The sequence below is a fragment of the Chiloscyllium plagiosum genome, unplaced genomic scaffold, assembly GCF_037043375.1.
Source record: "Chiloscyllium plagiosum isolate Xiang-an unplaced genomic scaffold, Cpla_swu_hap1 HiC_scaffold_8, whole genome shotgun sequence".
Lineage (NCBI taxonomy): Eukaryota > Metazoa > Chordata > Chondrichthyes > Orectolobiformes > Hemiscylliidae > Chiloscyllium > Chiloscyllium plagiosum.
Genome location: NW_028270146.1, coordinates 51,406,370 through 51,425,053, shown reverse-complemented (window position 1 = coordinate 51,425,053; position 18,684 = coordinate 51,406,370). Strand labels below are relative to the sequence as shown.

General features: G+C 38.9%; 1 protein-coding gene across 2 annotated transcripts in view; it reads right to left on the bottom strand.

The window, feature by feature from the left end:
• Positions 1–18,684, bottom strand: part of LOC122553564 (inverted formin-2-like) — an 81,592-nt gene that overhangs the window by 12,265 nt on the left and 50,643 nt on the right. The window contains exons 11-20 of one of the 2 annotated variants that reach the window (XM_043697555.2): positions 13,470–13,572; positions 13,267–13,352; positions 12,272–12,372; positions 9,240–9,310; positions 6,942–7,049; positions 6,779–6,849; positions 2,891–3,011; positions 2,645–2,809; positions 2,445–2,532; positions 554–703 (exon numbers count right to left, since the gene is read on the bottom strand). In XM_043697555.2, coding sequence (XP_043553490.2) covers positions 554–703; positions 2,445–2,532; positions 2,645–2,809; positions 2,891–3,011; positions 6,779–6,849; positions 6,942–7,049; positions 9,240–9,310; positions 12,272–12,372; positions 13,267–13,352; positions 13,470–13,572 — 1,064 coding nt within the window. Of the gene's footprint in view, positions 1–553; positions 704–2,444; positions 2,533–2,644; positions 2,810–2,890; positions 3,012–6,778; positions 6,850–6,941; positions 7,050–9,239; positions 9,311–12,271; positions 12,373–13,266; positions 13,353–13,469; positions 13,573–18,684 lie in introns of those variants that run through there. The other variant, XR_015757900.1, reaches the window with a different exon arrangement.

Genomic DNA, 18,684 nt, shown 5'->3' with positions numbered 1-18,684 from the left:
TAGAGGTGAGGGAGGAGGTGTGGGCACAGGTTTTACAGTTTCTGCGGTCACCAACCCCAGTAGCAATGCTGAGATTGATCTTATAATTGGCTAGCACCAATTAGAGATAGATTTTCCTCCCCATAGGCCTGGGAACACTGCTGGCAGGTAGGATTGTGTCTGATTGGGATTTAAATCCATTGCGGCTCCAAGAATGTCTGCTGAATGTTTGCCACTAACTCTCCAACTGATGGCTTGTGTTGCTGTTCCCGTTATTAAAATCCATCAAATGTAAGTGAGGGCTGCAGGTAGGAATTACACACATATTCTCTGATCTTAACAATACTACCAGGAGGGTCAAAAAAGCAGATATTTTGTATTTTTCTCATTTTTCATGGGTACAATCTATAATATTATCTTCTTAGACAGTTGTTTGAGAACAGGTTTGAAGGGGAATTCCTTTGGGAAACCAGTAGAGCAGTTAATTAGGTGTGACATTGGAAAACAGTTCCTTATGGATTATTCTGTATCTGTTTGCAATGATATGGGAGAAAATACTTTGAGAGAGTCTTACCAATTTCTACTTGATCTTCCAATATTTCAGTAGCTGGAGGGTCTGGGGAAAATTCTGTTGTGCATTTGTTTACAGAATTACTTTTCTGATGAAAACCTTTCTTTATGTTAAATAGAAGTTTCTCAACAATATTGTTCATCACTTGTTTTGCTGATGATTTGTGAAAGGAAAGAAAAGAAAGTATAAATTATTAAAAAGCTTTACAAGTTAAATCACATGATTAATTTTAGGCTTTGTCTTAGGGTTCGAGTATTGTGGTTGTAAAAAGCAAGAATGAAACAATAAGTACCATCCAAATATTAAAAATATTTTCCTGAGTAAAAATTATTATGGTGTTTTGTGTTGTTTAACAACCAGAGGCTGAACTGGTAAGTATTACTGCCATGAAATTTATAAGAGGATTTTCTGTTAAAAGAACAAATGTGTCCATAAGACTAAGCACAGCAAGTGAGATACTTGATTGGACCAAAGAGTACCCTTCACATTTTTGGCTGTGGAACATGTGGTATACCATGCAAGTCCTCAAATAACAGTCCAGCTGTCTGTACTAATGAGTGGTGAGAGAGGTCCCTGGTATCTGCAGCAGTAGCTTCAAGAACAGGCAGCTGCAGAGGTCTTCCGCAGAGCGATCTAAACATAGAATTCATCAAAGACTGTTGAACTTTTAACTTAATTCCTTTATTTTTCTCACTTATGTAAAGACGTACTTTAATGTTAACTATTACCTTATTTTTCTACTTAATCTATGGATGTAATGCTTAACTTTTTAAAATTTATTTCTTTTACTACTTTGTATCTAAGTTTTCTATAACTAGGTACGTTTGCACCGAAGATAGCACTGTGTGTGGCAACCTTATACACTTTTCACTGTACTCCTGTACTTCTGTACTTCAGTACATGTGACAAGAAGGTCCAAATTGACAAAATATCTAACATTTATACTGGTCTGGTGTCTTTCTCTAATATAATTCACAAAACTCACCTTGTATAATGGTGGTGTGCTAATTATTGCATAACTTGGTTTTACAATGGGGATAACATGGGAAGGATACTATTCACCAAGGATAAAGACTTTTGCTATGCTGAAGCGGAGAACATTGATCATTTAGAAGATGGTAAGAAGGCAGGAGATTTGCAACATTTATCTGTAGCTACAGATTTGGCAACAACTTATTGAAAATAGTTCATCTAGAAAGTCTTTGCACTTCTGTTCTATGCAACGCCTTACCCATTCCTTCCACCCTAAAGTAAACTGTATCTGCTCAATAGCTAGCGCTGGTATCCATGTCAACTGATACTGCATGTATAAGATAATCAGAGAGTTAGACAGGGTGGACAGTGAGAGCCTTTTTCCTTGGATGGCGATGGCTAGCATGAGGGGATATAGCTTTAAATGGAGGGGTGATAGATATAGGACAGAAATCAGAGGTAATTTCTTAACTGAAAGTACAATAGTAGGGGTGTGGAATGCACTGCCTGCAACGGTAGTAGACTTGCCAACTTTAAGGGCATTTAATTGGTCATTGGATAGACATATGGGTGAGAATGGAATAGTATATGATAGATGGGCTTCAGATTAGTCTCATAGGTCGGTACAACATTGAGGGCCAAAGGGCTTGTACTGCACTGTAATGTTGGATGTTCTAAGTCATTATCTAAACAGGAACACTTCATTGCATCAAAGTCACAGATGTGGACCATGCTTTTTCTTTCCTTATTTTGGCAGCCTTACAAAGGGGTAATAAAAGCTATTAAAAGCTCTTAATCAGTCAGAAACAATGGTTTATATTTATTTTGAGCCAGCTAAGATATTTTTTCCAGAATAAACATATCCCTCTATCTATCAAACATTTTGATAATACAAAGCTAATTCTACTGACTCCAAACTTACTGTGACATTCATTTGGTTCATTGTTTTTGTTTGCTTCTTGCTCTCTTGTCTTTAATTTTGCCATCTTTTGTTTTTGTTCATTATTATCCTATGTTCAGAATCATAAAGAATTACATGAGTCTGGTAAGGGAATAGTTCTAAGGCAAGAAGTCAGATAATGACTTTTGTGGCAGCGTATTAAAATTGTGCTTACATATTACCTTTATCACTTGCAAGAACAGTTCTCTGAATGTTTTGATTGTGACAAACAATTCATCCAATGAAAACTTGTTTTCATTTTCACAGAAATATTGAGCCAACTCCTTTCTTTTGCACTCTATAGATTTCAGAAGATCCTCGAGCTCCTCAGATGCAGTGAGACCTTGCTGCCAATTAATTCTTGTTAATAGTTAAATGCTACAATTGCAATTTTGAGGAAGTCAACTTAGCATTGGATATTTGCTTACCTGAATTGGATTTCTGAATTGTAATTTTATGTCATCTATGGATGACTCAATGTCATCACTGATCTTCTTTAAGTGGTGTGAAAGGCTGCTTACTTCAGACTGGATTGAGTCAATTTTAATACTGCAGATAAATCAAGTCATATATTTTAAAGAGTTCTCTATACTGAGTCAATCACATCTTTTGTGCATGGAGGAATCAACAAAAAGAACACAAGTCTGCAAGTTTCCTGTTACAAAATTACAAAATACAAGTGTAATCTTCAATTATTTTAGTGTGAACAGAAATACTGCTGTAATATTTAAAGATCTGTTTCATATTTGAAATTTTGTTAAATTGCAGGAAGCTACAGCACTTTGTCCCATGAGATAATAGGCCTGGACTTACACCCATGATTTTCTTCTGGTAAGTTATTGGTATTAAAATTTTAGCTGTACTTTCTGGAAACCAAATATTTCTTCAAAGGGAGGGATGGAAAAATATCCTGAGTTGCACTGATACATATCCTGGTGGCTGGTTGTTGCAGTACCTCCATGCTATACCATTGGAAAATTTTGTGAAGAAATGGAAAAATTTGCAGATTCATTAACAGACTGACAGGCTTTAACACAGATACTACAGAGTCATACAGCAAAGAAACTGACCCTTTGGTCCAACTCATTCATGCCAACCAGATATCCCAAAGTGACCTAGTGCCTTTTGCTAGCATTTGGCCCATATCCATCCAAACCTTTCCTATTCATATACCCACTCAGATGCCTTTTAGAAGTAATTGTACCAGCGTCCACCACTTTCTCTGGCAGCTTGTTCCATACACATACCATCCTCTGCTGAAAACGTTACCACTCAGATCCTTTCAAAATCTTCATGTCCTTTGGTTTTGGACTCCCAATACTAGGAAAAAGACCCTAGCTTTTCACCCTATCTATGCCCCTGATGATTTTTATAAACCTCCATAAGGTCACACCTCAGCCTCCAATGCTCCAGGGAAACAAAAAGCCCCAAACTATTCAGCCTCTCCCTGGAGCTCAAATGCTCCAGACCTGGCAATATCCTTGTAAATTTTTTCTGACATCTCTCAAATTTAAAAACATCCTTCCTTTGGAAGAGCAACCAGAACTGTACCCAATATTCTAAAAGCAACCCAACCAATGTCCTGCAGAGCTGCAACATGATGTCCCTACTCCTATTCTCAATGTTCTGACTAATGAAAGGACGTGTGCTAACACTCCACTTTCAAGGAACTCTACATCTACACTCCTAGGTGTCTTTGTTCAGCAACATTCCCCAAGACTGTACCATTAACTGTATAAGCTCTGACTTGGTTGGCTTTACCAAAATGCAACACCTCATATTTATCTAAACTAAATCTGCTACCTTGGCCCATTTGCCCATCTGATCAAGGTTGTGTTGTACTCTGTGATAATCTTATATATGAGGTCAGTCTGGCGCACTGACCTCTACACCGCTGAAGCCAAACGCCAACTCAAGGACACCTCTTCCTACTGCCCCCTCAACCATGACCCCACCCCCCATCACCAAACCATCATCTCCCAGACCATTCAGAACCTCATCACCTCAGGAGATCTCCCACCCACAGCTTCCAACCTCATAGTCCGGGAACCCCGCACTGCCCGGTTCTACCTCCTTCCCAAGATCCACAAGCCTGACCACCCTGGCTGACCCATTGTCTCAGCATGCTCCTGCCCCTCTGAACTCATCTCTACCTACCTTGACACTGTCCTATCCCCCCTAGTCCAGGAACTCCCCACATATGTTCGAGACACCACCCACGCCTTCCACCTCCTCCAAGACTTCCGTTTCCCCAGTCCCCAACGCCTCATCTTCACCATGGATATCCATTCCATCTACACTTCCATCCGCCATGACCAGGGCCTCCAAGCCCTCTGTTTTTTCCTCTCCAGATGTCCCCAACGGTACCCTTCCACCGACACTCTCATTCGTTTGGCCAAACTGGTCCTCACCCTTAACAATTTCTCCTTTGAATCCTCCCACTTCCTCCAGACCAAAGGGGTAGCCATGGGCACACGTATGGGCCCCAGCAATGCTTGTCTCTTTGTTGGCTACGTAGAACAGTTGATCTTCTGTAATTACACCGTCATCACTCCCCACCTCTTCCTCCGCTACATTGAAGACTGCATTGGCGCCATCTCGTGCTCCTGCGAGGAGGTTGAGCAATTCATCAACTTCACCAGCACATTCCACCCTGACCTTAAATTTACCTGGACCATCTCTGACACCTCCCTCCCCTTCCTGGACCTCTCCATCTCCATCAGTGACGACCGACTTGACACTGACATTTTCTACAAACCCACCGACTCCCACAGCTACCTGGATTACACCTCTTCCCATCCTATTTCTTACAAAAATGCCATCCCGTATTCCCAATTCCTCCGCCTTCGCCGTATCTGCTCCCAGGAGGACCAGTTCAACCACAAAACACACCAGATGGCCTCCTTCTTTAGAGATCGCAATTTCCCTTCCCACGTAGTTAAAGATGCCCTCCAAGCATCTCGTCCACATCCCGCACCTCCACCCTCAGACCCCACCCCTCCAACCGTAACAAGGACAGAATGCCACTGGTGCTCACCTTCCATCCTACAAACCTCCGCATAAACCAAATCATCCGCCGACATTTCCGCCACCTCCAAAAAGACCCCACCACCAGGGATATATTTCCCTCCCCACCCCTTTCCGCCTTCCGCAAAGACCGTTCCCTCCGTGACTACTTGGTCAGGTCCACGCCCCCCTACGACCCACCCTCCCATCCTGGCACTTTCCCCTGCCACCGCAGGAACTGTAAAACCTGTGCCCACACCTCCTTCCTCACCTCTATCCAAGGCCCTAAAGGAGCCTTCCACATCCATCAAAGTTTTACCTGAACATCCACCAATATCATTTATTGTATCCATTGCTCCCGATGCGGTCTCCTCTACATTGGGGAGACTGGGCGCCTCCTAGCAGAGCACTTTAGGGAACATCTCCGGGACACCCGCACCAATCAACCAAACCGCCCCGTGGCCCACCATTTCAACTCCCCCTCCCACTCTGCCGAGGACATGGAGGTCCTGGGCCTCCTTCACTGCCGCTCCCTCACCACCAGATGCCTGGAGGAAGAACGCCTCATCTTCCGCCTCGGAACACTTCAACCCCAGGGCATCAATGTGGACTTCACCAGCTTCCTCATTTCCCCTTCCCCCACCTCATCCTAGTTTCAAACTTCCAGCTCCGCACTGTTTCCTTGACTTGTCCGGACTTGTCCGACCTGCCTAGCTCCTTTTCCACCTATCCACTCCACCCTCTCCTCCCTGATCTATCACCTTCATCTCCTCCCCCACTCACCTATTGTACTCTATGCTACTCTCTCCCCACCCCCACCCTCCTCTAGCTTATCTCTCCACGCTTCAGGCTCTCTGCCTTTATCCCTGATGAAGGGCTTTTGCCCGAAACGTCGATTTCGCTGCTCGTTGGATGCTGCCTGAATTGCTGTGCTCTTCCAGCACCACTGATCCAGAATCTGATAATCTTATATGGCTAGAATCAATTTAGTACAACTGATAAGATGTTTAGACCTAGGCAGTGGAAGAGGAGTAGCTAGTAATGTGGAATGATATTGCCAGATATATTACCAATAGATTAACTGTGTGGAAAAGAATGTATGATCATTGGGAAAGAGTTGAGGGGAGGGTAGAATTTAGATTTGAAAGAAAATACCGCCTTATCCATAGATTGCATGTCTTAAATTTGAGTTTTAGGACTGTTATGGTTGTATCTGTAATGCTCACTACTACCACATAGTTTAAACAAAACCTAAGTGGATTTTAATGTGATTATTGGCTGTATGCAAAATGTAACGTTAGAATTCATACCTTGCTGCTTCAGATATTGATTGGAGGTCATCAGGAAGATTTAGAAGATCTGAATAAGATTTTTCAATTTCCTGTTAAGAGGAATCAAGTGAGAAATGTGCAATGCTGAGAATTGTAAAACATTTACCACATATCTGATTCATAATGTGAAAAGCTGTGATACCTGCGCAGCATAATGTAGCAGTGTGACTTGTGGCTCATTTGTTCTTGTCTCTTTGAGTTTAACCAAACTATTTATTTTGAATCCATTTGCATTTCCTATGGCACTACCCTGAAACCAGAAAAAGGTGTCTTGCATTACCTAATAATGTATGCTGCGTTTTACAACGTTCCAGTAATAACCATATAAAAACATTCCACTTTATGTCTCCTACATTATAACATTGGCTATAATTCAAAATTGTTTCATTGGCTGTAAAGTCCTTTGGGATTTCCTGAGGTTGTGAAAAATACTCTCTAAATACATAACTTTTTTCCCCTTTTTTAACTCGCATGATTCAGTAAATTTGTAATATTTTAGAGAAAAAGTATCTTTGTCATGTTTTTATATAGTCTTGTGTAATGTATATTATTGCAACAAGACACAAGTTCAATGATCAGCACATTTGTAGCTTCTCCAGGGTAACACGCTGATTGTCCCAAATTTCTGCTCCAGCTCGTTTGAATCATTACACATAGCTGCAAATGTAGTTTTTATCTGCAAACAAAAAAAATAATCTAATTCAACCAAAAGAATCCAAATATAAATATTTTCTTCAATAAATATTATGTTTAATTAAGGTAGAATCTTAAAAGGGATGAACTTATTTGAGTCGCCTGTATATGTGGGACGTTTTAATTTTGTAAAAAATTTTATCAAGCTGGAAATGATTTGCCATTTCAGGTCCATGGGAAATTTAGAGTAATTGCCTAAATGCACACTGGTGGAACTCACTCTTCGGGTTTGCTCCCTACATACTTTTGTATCCTTTAGTTTTTTTTTTGGTCTGGTCACTACACACTTACATATCCTTGGATTTTAAATGAAGTCGCTTCAGAGATAGTGGATGCACTGTCAGCAATCTTCCAAGAATCCTTTGATTCTGGACAACTCCAAAAGGATTGGAAAACTACTAATGTAACACCCTTATTCAAAATGTTGGAAAGATGTTAGAATCTATTCCAAAGCATTTAGTACAAGAACATTTTGAAATACATAACATAATCAAGCAGAGTCAGCGTGGCTTCATGAACAAGAAATCATGCCTGACAAATCCATGAGAATTCTTTGAGGGAGTAACAAGCAGCAGAGATAGAAACAAACACTTAAACAAAAACTTGGCACAGGAGTACTCCATTTGACTGTCTGAACCTGCTCCACCATTCAATGTAATCATGCTTCAGTCCCCACCTCAATGACATTTTCATGCTTTCACTCCTTAGAGAAGGGAATAGATTGTTAACCTTTATGTCAAAGAAAGTAGATTACAAAAATAGGGAAATCTTCCTTAAACTATACAAGACATTAGTCAAATCATACCTGGAATATTGCGAATAGTTTTCATGTGGCTATGTAAGGAAAAATTATGTATTGGAAGCAGACCTGAGAAAGCTTATTAAGTTGATCCAGGGCATGGCGGGATTTTCATACAAGGAGAGGTTGAGTAGGCTGGGCTAGTATTCACTGGAGCTTAGAAGAATGACAGGAGACATTATTGGAGCATATTTTTCAGGGTCTTTACAGGGTAGATGTGGAAATATTGTTTCCCTTTGTGGGAAAGTCTGGGACCAGATGGTGTAATCTCAGAATAAGGAGTCATGCATTTAAGGCAGAGACGAGAAGGATTTTCTTTCTCTCAGTGTGGTGAATCAGTGGAAATGTTTATTGCAGAGGGCTGTCAAGATGTGTTGCTGAGTATATTCAAAGTTAAAAATCACCCAATACCAGATTATAGTCCAACAGGTTTATTTGAAAGTACAAGCTTTCAAGTACAAGCACAAGTACTTTCAAATAAACCTGTTGAACTATATCCTGGTTTTGTGTGATTTTTAACTTTTTCCACCCCAGTCCAACACCAACATCTCTACCATGGGTATATTCAAGGCTGCGTTGGATGGATTTTTTAATCAATAAGGGAACAAAGATTATGAAGTTAAGACAGGAAAGTGAAGTTGAGATTCATTGGCTGATGGCCTACTTCTGTTCCTACATCTTATGATCTAAAAGCAATACAAATGTTGGGAATTTCAGCACTAGTGTCTTTTTTTAATTGATTGGTTATCAATTTTGAAAGCTAAAAATTGTTTGATTTTCTGTAAATAGATAGAAAATCCAACTTTAATAGCATTGTCCAATTTAAGCAGTAATGTTCACTGTACATTATCTGATGAGTTAATACATTTGATTTGTCATTCTGAAAAAGTGTCTTGAAAAGTACCACAAAAATGAACGCATGTTGCAACATTTAGGCAGTATACATACATAGTTGAGAAAGTTTCCAATTTTAAGTATTAGATGACAGAACTGGGGCAGTCTTGAAGAAGATAGAAGATCTGTACAAAAACAGAAGACATGGAAAGTCACATCTCGTGGCACTGTACACCATAACTCTAATTCAGGGTGCATTGTCTAACAGATCTGCTTGTCCATGAATTTTTAGATTGTAGATTAATGCCGGTATGAAATAAATTTATTTTCAAACTGAAAATCAGAAGGCAGGCATGACCTGATTTTGGAGTGCAGCAAACTGAGACGAGCTGGAGCTGGTGTCTTGTACCACAGAAGGTAGGGTCATTGTTGCGGTGATTGATGAATTCGGTTGGTAAAGTGCTCAGATGTCAAAAATATTAAATTTCTAATTCCTGAGAGATAGCTTTATGTGTGTTTTGATCAAAACAAATGCCAATCTTTCTTCTAAACATCAGAAATTCTAGTTCTGGATTCAGCCAAGCAAGTGTTGCCTGGCTAGAGTCTGAATACAAATGGTTGCCAGCTCAGTATAAGTGCACATTGTTATGATCTCAACTGATGGTACTAATGGATAAATCAGATACCAGAATAAAGTTGAAAGATCATATAATTAATATTTTCAGACAGTTAATTAGATTAGATTAGATTAATTACAGTGTGGAAACAGGCCCTTCGGCCCAACAAGTCCACACAGACCCGCCGAAGTGTAACCCACCTAGACCCATTCGCCTACATTTACAATATTAGATTAACATTTACAATATTAGATTAACCTAATATAACAATATTAGGTTAATGTGGTGGTTAGTCACTAAAATGTACTTACATGAGGATGTGGATATTCTTTAACAACAGAATCTAAATTTATCACGCAAAAAAGTAATAAAAACATGCAAAGCTATATAGAAAATAACTAAAAAAAAGATTTTAACTCAAATATCAAAACAAACTTCAACATGTTTCCCAAAACCATCCGTAACAGAACCTTAATACCAGCAAAACGATCTCCACAATTTGTGTTTATTTAACTGTGACTTTCCAGTTTTCCCCCGTACTGCCAATCATGTTTATTATCATTACATTCTGAGTCTGCCAACAGTTCTGATGGCCTAAATCTTTCTTGGCTTCAACAACTTGAAGCTATCTAGCCAAACACTCCTTATTTGAACCACCACAGACTAGAAACTCCTTTGCTGAGGAGACTGGCTCAACTGATCTGAGCTTCAAATCTCTTTTCTCCTTCTAGGAGACAAGAGGGAAAAAAACTATTCTATTCTGAACTAAACACTGAATTCTTCTGAACTAAAACCTTGAAATTTTTGATCTGATCAAACCTAAATGAATTGCCTTGATGTGTCTGCTCTACTTTTGACATAAACCAAAAGGTATAAGCATTCTATCTATTAATAGCATAGGATTCTCCTAGGCACACTGATGGAATCATATGCTTTATCAGAACCAATGAATTTAAAACTATGTTCCAAATTAACTTCCTGACCATTTAAAGAGATTGCCTCATAGAACTCCATCTGCAAGAAGCTCACTCTTCAGGAAGTGCCCAGGAAATTGAAACTTCTTATGGGCAATCTCCCAGAGACTGGAACTCATCAAAAATGTCCCTAGTTCAGAGTCAGAGTTAGAGACGTTGAAGTATTCTGACTCATTTACTTAAATAGTTAGTCAGGTAAAGCTAGAGGAATTAAAATCTGCTCTAACTCAATGTTAAAATTAAAACTAATCACCATGCCCTCCAATGACAGTCCCTGACTAAGCATTGACCACAGACAAATCAGATTAGGAAGTTCAAGGTTTTAGTTTAGAAGAATTCAGATATCTGCCAGCTTCTTCCCCAGCCTTAGCCCAGTTGTGAAACAGATTTCCTTGCAATGGGCAAAGGAGGGATTGTGTATGATGAAAGAGGATGAAAGAGCAATTAGTAATGATGTTTTTTAAAACAATTCATTTGTGGGACAAAGGTGTTGCAGGCTGGGTCTGGGTCAATGTGTATTGTCTGTCTATAGTTGTTCTTGAGAAGATGGTAGTGAGCTGTCTTATCGAACTGTTGCAGCGCATATGCTGTAAATAGACCCACTATGCTATTAGGGAGGCACTTCCAGGACTTTGACCCAGTGACCCAGAAGAAACAGCAATGTCTCCATAAAACATGAGCAGGAGAGGTGATGAGCTGTGCCTAGTGAGTGAATGGGAATCTCAGAGGTCAGGGAAGGTTAATAGTTTGAGAGAATGAGGTGCGTGAGAGGTTTAATTTGTATTGATGCATGCAATAGTGTATGTTGAATGCATGAACCTTAATGAGAGGCATATGCAATCGCAGGTTTAGAGTGATAGATCACACTGTCAGTGTGAGGCAGCAGAGAGAAGACAGCAACATTTGCCCTTGTGGAGTGCCGAAGATCATTGACCCGATTCCTGCATCACTGGGTTTCTTGCTTCACCACGGACACAGTACTAATGGAGGCTGTTTTTTGTGTCCTGGATGCCTTGGACTGGTAGCATGGCTCCCTGTGGTTATCCACAGAAAACCAAATGACCATCTTGTGCACCATCTTGTTCACCAGCATTTTCCCTTCACCTACTTTCCTTCTTGCCCACCATTAATGACCATCTGCCTCAACTCATTATGCTAGAATTCCCTCCCTAAATCTTTTCTGCATCTCCAACTCTCTCTTTCTTCCTTTAAAAAATACCTCTTCATTCCTCCTGATATGCTTTTTAGTCAGTTCAAACCTTGTTAAGGCAGATTATTAATGGTGCTAGATAAATGTAAGACATGTGGTAAACTGCACATTTACCACATTCAGAAAGCCATATACAAGTAGCATGTCTTATCCTGACTTCACTACTTTCATAACAGCGAATATTTGGTAATTTTAGCAATAGATTCAAATCAGCCATTTAATTTACAGACTGGAATATATTAGGTGTTACATTGTTTTAACTATTATCTAATCATAATTTATTAGATAGCTTAGTCAACCAGGAACAAATATTTTGAGAAAAGCAAATATTTGTATAAAACTCACTTTCACATGCTTTTTTAATCAGTTTTGCGTTTGGTCGGTGAACATTTTGTAAAACCGCTATGTCTTCACGTGACAATAAACAGTCAATCCGTAACTCATAGCTGTAGATGGGAAAGCAAAACAAAATGATATTACAAAGTCTTTAGTGTCTTCTTTACCATTTCTTTAGTATGATAAAAAAAAGTATCTATAATTGCTGTGCAGTTGTACCATAGAAAAATCACACAATGCCGCCTGTTGCTGAGGAAGTGAGGCAGCATGGAAGGCAAGAGATTGTAGAACATTTTATGCTCCAGTGAACACTGTGATCATCTCAGATAGTAGGAAATGTGTCAGATGTTCCGCATAGAGAGTATATACTTTGTGGTATCACCAGAGAGAAATCAAGCAGTTCTCCACAATTTTGATGACCAACACAAAGGAAAAAATATTGGCCAAATTCTGAAAAAAAGTTGGCTTCCTGTTCTATTGCCCAGGAAATGGCATATGGCAGTGAAGGTTGAAGGAATGTGGAGGAAAAAAAAATCTAACAAAGGTTAGGATTAAAAAGTACACACTTTGTAAATGAAAATGAAGAACTCACCATTTGGCAAATTGTATCAGTCTGGAACTGTGAAACACACAGCTTTACAAGATCCCCCAGAATGGTAGAGGATCTGAGTTTCAGCTTGTACATGGCAAATTTCATATCGCTGAATCAGATATACAGAATGCTGAGCACATAGTCCAGATAAAGGAGGCAAGTTAGAGGACAAGTTATTTCAAGTATTGAAATCGATGCACTGCTTATTGCTAGCTGAAGATCACAGCCTTAACAAAAATTACCTTTTTAGTCATTGTTGGTGCTTCCCTTCAAATCTAAAGTGGAAAGTAAATATCAAAATGATAGAAGGGAGATGATAGGGTAACCTTATTTACAATTTTCCTGAAGAAAAAAGTTATTGGGAACTGTACATCTCTATGACTAGTGATATTTATAAAGTTAATGTACATACCAAGGCACATTGAGAAGGCAAAGGTAGAAATGATCTCCATTCGCTAATTTTTCTTTTTCTTCTTTGTAAGTTATTATATTTTCTCTCTGCACATAGCAAATTAAAATGTTGCAATAAAGAACTATACCTAGCAAGGTAAAGTATCCAATCTGCTCTCATTCTTGTTTAGCTGTATAGAACATAGAACATTGAACAGTGCTTACTTCATGTTCATCTGGCAGCAGTTTCTTTAATTGTTGCAAAACTTCCACATCAAATCTAGATTTGCTACCCTTTTGGACCATTTCTGCTAGTTCTTCATTAGAGCTGCAAATTTGTTAAAATAAAATTACAGAATTAATTAAACTGTGATCAATATGGAGTTCACTACAAGCAATACCTGGAAAGAGGTGAAAAAAAGCAGATTAAAAAAAGTAACAATTAAGGTAAATTCAGTTATTCCATTTATTAATTATGAATGAGTCAGCAGTTAACATATAAAAATATCCACATAATGCACATTAATTACATGTGCATTATTGTGACATGTTTATTGCTGGCCCATCTCACAACTGATTTCCTGCTGACCATGTAGACCCATTCAAACAAAACATGTAGTTAAAAGCTTAGTATAACTACATCTTCAAAGATTTTCAAACATTATAGATCCATGATTAACAATCGATTATTGAGACCACAATTGGGCTACAGGTTGGTCATATGGCAGGGTTGTGTCATCTTTCAGCATGTGAATATACCTGCCCACGTTGCAAAACAAGTTGGGACTTAAACAAAGACAACAGGTCCAAAAAGGAGCAGAACATAAGGCAAAGCCACAGAATAATACTCTGTAAGAGGGAAAGAAGGTGAATCAGAGATCTTCCCAATCTATGATTGAGCATTATTCTTCTTATTTTCCTTCTCATTTACTCACACTCTGACATGCACACAACTGCAAAAATATCCATGACCCTGTAACGTATTCTGCTGCAAGCTGTGTAAAGATGCCAGAATTAATTCACCAAGTCTTAGTGCTATGGTTCGATTTCTAGTTTAGAAATTTAAGCAGGCACTTAGCACTATTGGAGCTGTTGAATTTCTGTCACTAGTTGAAGAAGAATGAGAGAGTTCTAATTTTCTAGTCAACATAGATCAAAGGGAGGGAGGAACTTAGGAAATTCACAATCACCAGTGAAACAATAGTAAATAGTTGGAGCTACACATTGACAAGTGATTGTGTCCTGATGGACTTCATTCTAAAGTCTAAAAAACATCGTTAATTATTGAAACAGTTGATGCTTTGCTTTTAATTTTCCAAAACTCCTTTGATTGAGGATGGTTGTCTTTTTCAGTGAGAGAATATATAACTTCTAAATTAAAAAATGAAGGGGGACAGTTTGCGGGACGGAGCAGGCTACTAATTTTAACATCTGTCACAGGGAAAATGTTAGAAACTATTTAAAGAAGTTATAACAGTGCATGTGGATGTGTTCAAGGTAATTAGGCAGAGTCAACATGGTTTGATGAAAAGGAAATCACGTTTACCCAATCTATTTGAGTATTTTAAGTAGGTAATGCATGCTGTGGTTAAAGGGCATCATTGGATCTTCTGTACTTAGATTTCCAGAAGGCATTTGATAATTTGCCCATCAAATGAAATTGCAGAAAATGAAAGCTCATGGTTAGGGAATAGCATAATAGGCATATCCAGGGGGCACTGGTAAGACCAGATCTAGAGTCTTGTGCGTATATTGGTAACCTTACTTTTTGAAAAATTTAAGGCAGTTCAGATCAAGCTTTCCTTACTAATACCTGGAATGAGATGTTTGTCTTCTGAGGAAAGCTCAAATAGAGTAGGCTTGTATTTACTGAATATTAGAAGAGTAAAAAATGACTTCACTGAAATGCATAAGATCCTGAAGGCTCTCGACACCATTGGTTTGGACTCAATGTTTCGTCTTATGGCAGAATCAAGGACTAGGAGTAATTGATTAAAAATCAGTGGTCACCCATTTAACATATAAATTAGGTGAATTTTTTTAAGCTTGCGAGTCTTTGGAACTATCTTCCTGAAATGCTGATGGAAGCAGATTCCTTGCCTATTTTGAAAGCCAAGATACATACATTCATGTGAAGTAAAAGGGGAATGAAAGGTTATAAGGAGTAGGAAAGAATGTGGCTTTGAGGTTACAATCAGATCAGCCACAATCTTTTCGAGTGGGGGAAATGCTCGGGTGGCTGAATGGTCTAATACTTCATAATTTGTGTATTTGTATATTTTTATACGTGTTCATGTGATTGATTCATTTTGAATCTTCTTCCCCCATTCAATAAGATCATAAATGAATTTTTATTTTAGTCAAGGCTCCTCACACTATCCACCATTTTCTTAGTCACCCAAACGTAGCTGATCCCTGAATTGAATATACTCAACAACTGAGCATTCACAACTCTCTGTGATTGTGAATTCCAAAACTTCATAACCACTGAAGTGAAAGTGTTTAGTGTTTCTTTTCATCAGAGAATGTTTGACTCAATATTCTGACTCCGTGAGCCCTCGTTATGGCGCCCTCAAAGTTTGAGGAGATTGTAGAGATACTGTAATAGCAAGGATATCCAATACTTTGGGAGATGCAACAGAAATCTGCCCACTTTAGTTTTGAGTTGTAGGAAAGGAGATTAAATAATTACGTTAGCTAATGTAACCTAATTCAGTTACCTAATACAGTGGTACAGAAGGAAAATACTGTGAATTATGGAGATTTGATCTAAAAAAGTCTGGAAATACTCAGCTGGTCAAGCAGTATCTGTGAAAAGAGGAACAATAACATTTTAGTTTGAGGATCTTTCATTAAAGGTTCTACTTTAGTTTTTTTTTGCTCCCCTCCAGTAAATCTTATGATATGACATTCTTCCAATGAAATTTGCACCATTTGGCATTCCTCACTAACAGATTCAGCAAAGCCTTCCTACCTTCCTGTTGTAAGGCAACATTTGTAAGACTGTTAAGTTTTAAAAGCATTTTGTTGGAGAAATGAAGATGGCCTTGTGATATGAATGCTGCCCAACAACAGATCAGCTAGCCATTTTTGATTCTAATATTGCAATTAATACCCTTGCTCAAACATGAACAGGACAGCCCAATCACTAGCTTAAAGACAGTTGCTAATTAAGGTCTACAGCTTTGACCGAGATTGTAGAAGCCTGCAAGTTTTCTAATGGTAAACAAGGTGGGTAAATTTAACAGGATATGGTGTTGTAAATGGGGAAGACCCTGCTTCTGATTTCAAGGATTATTGACAAACTACTTGCTTCTATGATGTGTGGGAAAATTACCATTGCTCTGAAAACAAAAAATGCTAGAGATCACAGCAGGTCAGGCAGCATCCATAGAGAGAGGGCAAGCTAACATTTCAAGTCTAGATGATTCTTCATCAGAGTTTACATGTGGAGGGGGCAGCACATGCAATATTGGGGGAGAATGGATGTTGATGGAGCAGACTAAGTGATTGGAATATGAGAATGGCAGAACAATGGCATGTCTAACTGCCAAGAATGGAAAGAACAGACATTCCCATTGGAGAGGGGGAAGGGGAGAAAAAGTGACAGAGGATGTACCATTGCTCTTGGCCTGCAACATGAGCATTCTCACCAACAATTTCGTTTTTTACAGGATCATCCCATAATTTCACTAATTGTCTTGTGCCCTATATGTTTTCATCTAAGAAGGGCACTTATAACTCTGAGACTCTTGCAGCTTCTTGTTTCTCTTGATATTTTGCACACAGTTGTACTGTGTGTCTGCCATCGACCACAAGGTGGTGTAGAGTTACCAGATGCAGCTAAAATGGAACTTCGACACTTTCATTTTTGAATCCAGTAATAAAGAATATAAATGGAAGGGAGCTGTAGCCAAATCACTGAAGTTACAATGCAATATGATATTGAATGAAATAAACAACCTCTTTAAAAGAGAGGGTAAATGTCAGAGCACCTGTGCTGGCATAGTCAGGAAATTAACTAGCACAAATTGTTCTTTGACTGCTGTAACTGTTCAGTTTTAATGGAGAAATTGTGTTTCCATGGGAAGAGAGTCATTGGGGTGAGCAGTCAGGTAAGAGAGATAAATGCGAGAAGGATGGTCCCTGATGATTTGTATTTATATAATGGATATAGAAAAGACTGCTCTAAGAGGGGATTGTATAGGCGGACCCACCTGTTGTGCATTAGTAATTTAAAATACATAGAGGACTGTGTGAATAAATATTCATATGCGTAAAATGTTAGCTATTTTTCTCTTGTCCCAGGAGAGTATCCCACAGGACATGGGTGAAGGGGAAAACATTCAAACCAACTTTGGGGGTTTGATCCCCTCAAAGGATCAGCCCCTCCCTCTGTCTCACAAATGAAATAGCATTCTAATGATGATGTATTCAATGGACTGTCAAATTGCATGATCTCTAACAAATCAATGGAGCATAATTTGTGAATGAAACCTGCTGACCTCAAGTTCCTTCAACAATACGATTCTTCCCTCAAAGTTACTTAAAACTCACAGAATGGTAACAGAACAGAAGGAACTATTTTCCTGTCAAGTCTGAAGGAGCAATTTATCTACTGCGATTCCTTCACCTTCTCTCAATAGATTTGCACAATATTCCTAATTAAATGATAAATTCCATCTTGAAGGCCTTGATTGTGTTTGTCCTTCGCTGAGTTTTTGTTATTTTAGTTGTATTGCTGGGACCCTTTATCAGTTTACGTTTGGTGCCCAAAATCCTTGAATTGTGAACATTTACGTGGTTGGAACATTAATTCACAGAAGATAATAATATAAAAGAAGGAGAAACATTCAAGGTAAACCCAACATTTGTATTGTAAAAATACAAAAGAACTCAAAACACATCATTAGCTACATAAAAATAACAATGGCCCAGATTTTCTGATTGCTATTGAAACAGATTCAACCAATGGTAATCCTTTTTTAAATTATCCACTTGTCTTCTGGTGTTTTTTCTGGCAAAATTCCAAGTCTGACTTGTCCTGAATGTATCCATCAGAAGAAACCAGGAGATATCTATGCAGTGTATGGATAATATTGCAGGTCAAGATACGTTCTTTGTTCCAGTACTTGCTGCTATGTTTCAGGGGTTTTCTTGTTTAAAGGTGCCAGAGGAAAAGTAAATGAGTAAAGTAAGTGTGGGCAAGGGTGCCAAGTGGATGAGGGAGTAGAGTGAAAGTTGGGAGACGGTGCCACATAAGTGTCTGAGTGCTGAGGGGATGTACTGTGAGGAGTAGAGTGTCGTTGAGGGATGAAGTCCGGAGCTGCTGGATTTAGTCATAGAGTCACAGAGGTTTGTAAACCTCTGTAAATCCCAGTTATAGGCTGGGGCTGTTTTCCCTGGAGCGTTGAAGGCTGAGGGGTGACCTCACAGAGGT